The 8,507-nt window shown below is 38.5% G+C and overlaps 1 protein-coding gene across 1 annotated transcript in view; it reads right to left on the bottom strand.

The window, feature by feature from the left end:
* Positions 1 to 836: 836 nt before the first annotated feature.
* tgfb2 (transforming growth factor, beta 2) overlaps positions 837 to 8,507 on the bottom strand; it is a 63,948-nt gene continuing 56,277 nt past the window's right edge. The window contains exons 3-7 of the mRNA XM_031749322.2: positions 5,984 to 6,116; positions 5,781 to 5,891; positions 5,263 to 5,437; positions 3,809 to 3,962; positions 837 to 3,694 (exon numbers count right to left, since the gene is read on the bottom strand). Of these exons, the coding sequence (XP_031605182.1) occupies positions 3,536 to 3,694; positions 3,809 to 3,962; positions 5,263 to 5,437; positions 5,781 to 5,891; positions 5,984 to 6,116 (732 nt within the window). The 3' untranslated portion in view covers positions 837 to 3,535. The remainder of the gene's footprint in view (positions 3,695 to 3,808; positions 3,963 to 5,262; positions 5,438 to 5,780; positions 5,892 to 5,983; positions 6,117 to 8,507) is intronic.

Raw genomic sequence — 8,507 nt, 5'->3', positions numbered from 1 at the left:
GACTCAGGTTGGTGGTTCCCTGGCTCCCCCTAGTCTGCATGCCAAATATCCTTGGGCAGGATATTAACCCCAGGTTGCTCTGTGATGCAGCCATCGGAGTATGAATGTGTGTGGACGGTAGTTAGTAAGCACTTAAAAGCATAGAAGACAGTGCTAAATGGGTGAAAGTGGCATGTTGTATTGATTGCTTTGAGTACTCCGGGAGAGCAGAAAAGCGCTATATAAGAATCAGCCAATTTACCATCTTTAACTTACAATGTGAAGCACCACCAGGCAACTATTGTTGTTATTTGGTGCTATGTAAATGAAAATGAATTGAACAGCCTCTGGATAATCTTTAGTTTTTCCCGTTATGACATAAAATGTGGTGGAGCTTAGGGTTGCATATTTCAACAATCTTAATGTGAAAATTGCAAACTAATTTTAAGCACTAATAGCTGGATATTTCATTGAGCTGAGCAGCAGACCAATTTTCTTTTTGACATTTGTGAAATTCACAAGTGCAGTAGCCAGCTCAATGAGATTGTTTGAATTTGATTTTATTTCATTAATATCCATGTTTTATATTCTCTCTATCCCAAATCCCAAAAACCTACCTCAAATTGCTGAACTGACGCAAAGAATTATAATATCTTTAAAATTGCTATGATAATAATAATAATTAAGAAATTATTACTATTATTATTACTATCGTTGTTATTCATAAAGTCAGAAATATTTCTGTTGTCAACAGTTTTACTGTATGTATTATTGTCACTAATACCGTACAGTATTACTGTCACAATTATACATAGGATGTGACCTCACATTGTAAACTAATTTCAGCAAGTAACCTGTTAATGATGAAAACACTTTTTATTGATTGCTATTACACATTTACAGAATTTTCTGTTTCAGAAAATAAACATCATAAATAAACATGTATTTTCTTTTTTAAACAACACAGACAGCAGACTCGGGGTTACAATGATTCAGAATCTAAGCTTTTTACTTAAACGTGTTATGGGATCTGTTACACTGGGCTATTTAAAAGGGCCATTTGCTCCATTACTGCTTAAAACTGTTAACATAGTATGCCAATTTAGCAATTAAAAGTTATTACATACAACACTGTTTTTCTTACCTCTTGAAGAAATGTTTTATAATATAAATGAGAAGCTATAAAATTAATACTATTGCCATAATAAATCAAAATAGCCTTTACAATTCTAATGCAACATCTTATTCCCTCTTATGATGGCTTAATAAAAGTTGTGTGTGTCTATTAAAACTACAAAATGGAGTAGATAATATATGTCAACACTGCAAGGTTGCAGGACATCTTACTGCAATGTCTTACTGTACAGAATCAGAAAATGCAAAACTGAAGAATACTTCTCAAGGAATCAAATAAATAATGATGTATAAGAATGTGGTATTGCGCCTTTGATATCTGCTGAAGGGCTAAGTGGTTGAAAGCAAAGTGTTAGGTAGGTCTGAGTAGATCTGTTTTTTCAAGGACTTATTTCACATATATACACATATCACTTACATTTCCAGTGTTTGCTGTATTCTCACATAACTTGGTACTGAATACTATACCGGCCTGGACTTTTTGAATGTGTGCTGCTTTAGCGCCACAATATTTCAAAAAGATATTGGAGCTGACAGCACTTTTTTGTTTTTTAATTCAGAACTCTGCAAGTGTATGATTTAAAAAAAAAAAAAACAACCCAAACAAATCTCTAGCCTCATGTAATGAACCAAAAATATAACTGATGTAAAGTTTGTTATGATCTAAAACACCACTGGATTTTAACAAGACTCCTAAAAAGTCAATGAAGCAGACTCAATAATAAAATTAACTGTAAATACTAGACTTGATATTGAGGTTATTGAGGAAAATATTTCAGTATTGCATATTGGTGAGGGAAGAAAACTATGTGAACTATTCATTATTTATTTTTCCGATGGATTAAAGTGGACAAAGGCTAATTTACACCATGGAGCCCTGCTCTCAAAAACTGATATGGATTTAACACTCCTTGTAGCTGGATTTAAGAAACAAGTGCATGTTTTAAACATGTTTAGCGCCATCTTGTGATCTGTACAGAATGCTACATCACCAAGTTGGTTGGTTTGTTCGTTGCTGTTAAAAGACTTCAGTTTATTTTAGCAAACTAATAACAGAACTAGTAACTCAGTGGAATATGAGGAGGCTAAAACTAAAATTTCATTTAAAGAGTTCACTTTTGTGCTGCCCCTCGCTGTAGCAATGAGCTTTATGTTAACAGACATAAAACTCTGTAGGGTGGCTATAGCTCAGGAGGTTGAGCATCTACTGATTGGAAGGTCGGTGGTTTGATCCCTGGCTCCCCCCCCCCCAGTCTGCATGCCAAATATGCTTGGGCAAGATATTAACCCCAAGTTGTTCTCCGATGCATCCACCGTAGTTAGTAAGCACTTCAAAGCAGAGAAGACAGTGTTTGTGTGAATGTCGTGATGTCGTGTTGTATAGAGCGCTTTGAGTATTCTGGGAGAGTAGAAAAGGCTTAGGGTTAGTTTTAGTGTCCTTATTTTCACCTGAGTTGGTTGGTTCAGTGCAAGTTTAACAGCAACCAACAAACCAACCAGGTGACGTAATGTTCTGTACTGACACAAGATGGCACTAAACATTTTCTAAAAACTTTAAGCACTTATTTCTGGATGTGTAGCTGGATTTATCTATATCAGTTTTTGAGAGCAGGCCTTCATGATGTAAATTACCCTTACTAAGAAATATTATTAAGAAGTATTATTCTTCTTTGACCATTTATTAGGAGAACAGCGCACAAGCTCATTTTACTTGCAAACCTGTGTCAATACAGAAATACAATTCTTCCTATATGAACAAAAGTACTGGGTTACCTATACATGAAGCTTCTGGCAGCTCTGGTATGCAGTTCTGGTATTAATAATTAATTAACTCTGCAGTTATTGATTTAACAGAGCGTTAGCGACTTTTATGTACAACATGCTTCAGAACTCCTTTGTAACTTTAGAAGGTCTTTCACTTCCTGGATGAGTTACTGTTTCACTTTGCGATAAAACTACTTACAGTTGATCACTTCATATCTATGAGAAATAATATTTAACAAAATGACTCGTTGGAATCTTTACATCTTATTATAGTACCATACTCAGTCAACGAGATCTTTAGAATGACCAATTCTTTTACAGATCTTTTAAAGGCAGACTTCATGGCTTGGTGCATGATTATTAACACCTGTAGCAACAGGGCTGAACACACATGAATTTACATGAAGGCCCAACATTTTTGTCTATACAGTGCATCGAACTAAGGTTTTTGGTATTATAACTGCTCTGGTCCTGTATGTTGAATAAGCATTGAACTCACATTGACTTGTTTCTTTTATTCTCTAATACACCATTCCTGGCCATGCCTGTGTGAAACGACTGCTGTAGGATTGCTAGTAAATGAGTGCAGCGGCACTTTGACGGTACGTTAACTCACTCCACTCTGGATGAAAGAAGAGTATGTATTTTCTAAGGACTTCTAGCTGCACTTGCAGGACTTGACCTTCATATTTGAGAGCTGTTCTATTTTGGGGGTCTTGCCGATGTAGTACAGGATAGTGAGAGGCTCCAGGTCTTGGGAGACACAGCAGGGGGATGCCGATGCTTCAGGGTTGATGGTGTTATACAGACCTAACACCTGGAATATACATATTAGAGCCATACCATAAAATAAAATCTGATTTACAGTGCAGTGCAACTGCATTCATGTTTAAGTTTACTGTGTAGCCTATCAAACTTCCTCATTCAGTACCTTGGAATGCTGGGTGTCCGCACTCCACAAATATGGACAGGCCCCTGCACAAAAGTTGGCCTCATAGCCCTTGGGCTCATGGATCCACCTCCAGCCCAGGTCCCTCTTAAAATCAATGTAGAGCGATCGTAAGCAGCAGTTATCCTGAACATTTCTGTAAAGACATAAAGTGGAAAAGTGAATAACAGAGCTGTGGGAATCCTCTCGTCACTAGTGTGTGCAGTCAATAAAAAGTCACAGATGGAGAGATGAAGACAGGTGAAGATGCGCTCAGATAGGATTCTTTACTTATTGTTGGCAACCACTGAACCGGACAAGATAAATATACAGTTAAACAGATCAGCCAACAAGTTGTTCAGGGTGACAATTTCTGTGTTGCCTTTCAGTTCTGCTTTCAGCCTGTTTTGAAAGCAGTTTGCAATACCAGTTAGTGGTCAACTTGTTGACACTCTCTGTGTGCTGCCAACCATCTGTGCCTTAGTATGTATGCCCCATTGGCTATCCAGAGAGAGGGACTGTGGGAACTGAACCAATGCACAGTTTTTCAGTTTAATTCACCAGGAAAGGGTACATCAAGCGTAGTTCACGAAGAAAAGGAAAGCTATATCCAGAACCTTGTTTTATTTGTTTGTTTGTTTGTTTTCAAATTGTCAGCATTCTGTTGGAAAACACTTTGGAAAGCTGCGCTCTTCCTGGCTTCTTCTTTTAACAAAATTGTTCCAGTTTCTTCAGTTGGACTTGAACTGGTACAGACTTTTTTTCTTACAACACTGTTGCTACTTTTTCCCCTTCACCTGGAGGTAAAGATGTTTCCTTATTTAAAATAAGGATTGCATGGCATTATGAAGTATTGCACAGTGGTAAGAACAAAATAGCTTGTTTAGGGGTCATCACTCAAAAGTAATAATGAAACTCATTTGTTACACTAAAGTTACATTAATACATTGTCACATAATTACCAGTTAACAATATATACCTGAGGCTACAATCCCACACATCAACACAAAACCCTATCCTAATGAGGATACACATAATATTTTAACCTTTTACACTTACGTATGAACTCAAAGCAAAGATGAAAACCAGCACAAAGAGACTTAAAGCAATCACCATGGTGATTCTACTTTAGAAACATGAACGGGTGGAAACGGAGGCTGCAACCTCACTGCTGATCACTGCCTTTTGTTACTTGTTGAAGTTTAGGCTCTGGTTGATGGGCTGGGGTTAAAGCATGCACTCACCTTTAACATCACTCTGGGTTCTAGCCAAGAACTCAGAGTGTTAACAGTTATTCTATATCTTTGTACCTAATGACAACCAATTCTGTGCAGTGCCTAGTGCTATTAGTGTTGCTTGGCCCCTTTTTACTTGACGACTCATTTCTGAAAATCTCCACAACAGATAGGGACATTGTTATTCCTTTGCACTTGGCAATTTGGTTTTCAGACAAGTACTTGGAGCAGTAGGCAGTATCGAGAGCTCTCTTCGATCGATGGTTCTTATGTTGGGACTGGGACTCCAGGCGGTATGAAGGCAGCAACATGAGGAGAAGATGTGGACCCCGAACACTGTGCTGCCACTTCCTAAAAACCTTCAGGTCACGACCATGGATTAGGTTGTCATCGATACCTGAAAACATAAGAGATTAATAAGCAGCACTGCAAGGGCTGGTAATGACAGAAAAGTTCATTAATAAAAAAAAAAAAAACATTATCAAAGTATTCAGAGTAAAATCATCAGCATAGCTCCAGTGCTTACAGAAAAGTGAAATTTCTGTTAAAGGGGGAGGGGATCTGATTCTGGGATCATTTAAAAAATCTAAACCTGATGATGTGAGAGGTCTGACTGGGTTGTAGATGGTGATTAATTCTGAGATGTACTGGGGTGCCAAACCACAAGAGCTTTCTTAACTATTATTATAGGGTCTACCTTACAACATAAAAGTGCCTTGAGGCAACATTTTTCAAATAACCTGCAAATCGTGCCTCCAGCTCCTCACTGTTATTAGGAATTATGTAGTTATTTGATGGTACAAAAGTGCAGCACGGGCAGTGCAGGCTGATCTTGAATCCACTGTTTCGGTCTATGGAAAAACAAAAAAGTAATGAGAAGTTATTTAACACGAAGCATAAACAATGAGGAAAAGGGAATACTGATGGGACAGAATGTACTCACCTCTGTGGTTTAGCCATTCACTAACTGCCTCTGTAACATCAAAGGATAACCACTCCCCCTCTGTTTGTGTTCGTATTACCTTGCTGTCAATATACCGCTGTGTTGGGGATGTCAGACCTTTATATCCTAAAATCTGTTGACAAATTAAAGGAATGTCAGGTCAAAGTTCTGATTAATTGAATGTTGAATGTTCAATAGTACTCATTTACACTGTAGATAAAAAGATGGATAAAATACCTGTATTAATACTAAAACTGTGCCAAACTTTATGTAAAATTATTTTGTAGCCTTGTAGTCATGGCCAATGTTAATATAATTTCTACACAGGTTTTCAGCCATTATTTTGAGTTGTCCTCAAATGCATGTAATTATTGAACAAATTAGATTTACTGTTTAGCAATTTGGATTCATTTGTAATTATTAATACAGGATAAATAAGCAGCCAAGGCCTATTGCAACATAACTAGGAGAGGATTCAAGGTCACCTGATCCAGTGCAAACTATATCCTTTGAAAAAAGGAAGGTTTTAAATCTAATCTTAAAAAAACAGAGGGTGTCTGTCTCCCAAATCCAAGGTGGGAGTTGGTTCCACAGTACAGAGGCCTGAAAGTTGAAGGCTCTGCCTCCTATTCAATTTTTAATTATCCTAGAAACCACAGGTAAGCCAGCAGTCTGACAGTAAAGTGCTCTGTTGAGTATACTTCACTCTCAGAAATGACTAGATATGGTATTATGAATTCCTAAAGATGAAATGAGCCCTGATTATTCAAAAACTTGAACGTGAGGAGAAGGATTTTAAACTAAATTCTGGATTTAACGGGCAGCTAGTGAAGAGAACCCACTACAGAGGTCCCTCTATAACGCATTTCACCTTTCGCAGCTTTGCTATTTCACTGATTTTTTTGTGCAATTTTGCATGCTTTTTTTTTGCTTTTTTTTTCACAGCACATTGTGTTCTACATCCTGATTGGCTATAGACCATTGTCAGTTAATCTCGTGCCATGTCTCCTGTACAGTACAGAATGGGTTCAGTTTGTCAAATTTACATAAATCTTCGATCGCTAGCAGTGTGACTCTGAAGTGCTGTACTGTATGTTTGTAAGTTTTCTCCCCAATGAACACAACAATGTCGACGAAACGCTTTGCACCATCAAAGGCACCTGCGGGTCCATAATACTGGACTTATTTTTCTATGAAGGTTTGAACTTTGAGAGTGTTTAAACAAGAGAGAAAAATGTGAAAATGTTCGTGCCTGTCTGAGAAAAGTGTGTAAATTGTGTAGCGAGGGGTTTTACAGCCTTAAAACATCTATAATAATTGTAAAAAATAAAGCTGGCTGCTTCGCGGATTTCACCTATCGCGGGTTATTTTTATAATGTAACTCCCGCGATAAACGAGGGACCACGGTATAGGAAAAATAGGTTTTCTCTTTCTAGTGCCTGTCAGTACTCTTGTTGCAACATTTTGGATCAGCTGGAGTTATTTCAGGCTTTTTATGACAGCCTGATGATAATGAATTACAATAGTCTAGCCTATTAGTAATAAATTCATGAACTAGACTTTCACCATTACTCTCAGACATGATGTTATAAGGAAATTGCGCAAATAGAAGAAAGAAGTTTCATATTTGTTTATAATGCGCATTCAAGGACATATCCTGGTCAAAAACTACTCAGATTCCTTCCAGTGGTCCGGTAAGATGGCGCCTGTGTTAGGCTTTGCCGCTGCCCATGGCCGGCGTTTTTCTTTTTTTTGTTTTCGCTTTTTCTTGGGGTTGTTTCGCCTACCCTGGTCCTCCCATTGATGATCAGCAAACCTTGCTATACATTCTGTTTCCTGTGCCGGATAGACATTCCATACCCTCAGGTGTTTTCCATCCCCTGTCGCCGTTGTGTGACTCTTCCACAGGCATTCTCTGTGTTGCTCTCCGGGGACAGCGCAAATCACAGAGGGGGAGAGGAATGAGAGCTGGTGACCAGATTACTTTGGAAGCGCGGTGTGGCTGTTAAATGACTGATGTTCGTGATCACCTGGTCCCCTGGGATTATATCAGATGGGTTTTCTCCATCCACATCCCTGCCTGGATCTCTGTGACACGGTTATCCAGGCGAGCCAGACTCCAGTCTCAGGGCCTTTTCTCCTATTGGTAAATGGTAAAAGGCCTGATGCTTATATAGCGCTTTTCTACTCTCCCCGAGTACTAAAAGCACTCTGTACAACATCACACAAACACTTTCTTCTAAACTTTGAGTGCTTCCTAACTACATTCAGACACATTCATACTCTGATGGATGCAGACTATGAATGAGAGGAACTTGGGGTTAGTATCCTGTCCAAGGATACTTGACATGCAGACTGGAGGAGCCAGGGATTGAAATAATAACCTTCTGATCAGTAAATAACCTGCTCTACCTCCTGAGCTACAGCCATGGTGAGTAGCCTAAATGACTTTCATGGATCAAACCCACTTTCTCGGGTCAGATGGGTCTGGTCACATCTGTGGCTGCTTCGTTCTCCACCTTAC

The sequence above is a fragment of the Oreochromis aureus genome, linkage group 11, assembly GCF_013358895.1.
Source record: "Oreochromis aureus strain Israel breed Guangdong linkage group 11, ZZ_aureus, whole genome shotgun sequence".
Classification (NCBI taxonomy): Eukaryota; Metazoa; Chordata; class Actinopteri; order Cichliformes; family Cichlidae; genus Oreochromis; species Oreochromis aureus.
This window is presented reverse-complemented; position numbering and strand designations above follow the sequence as displayed.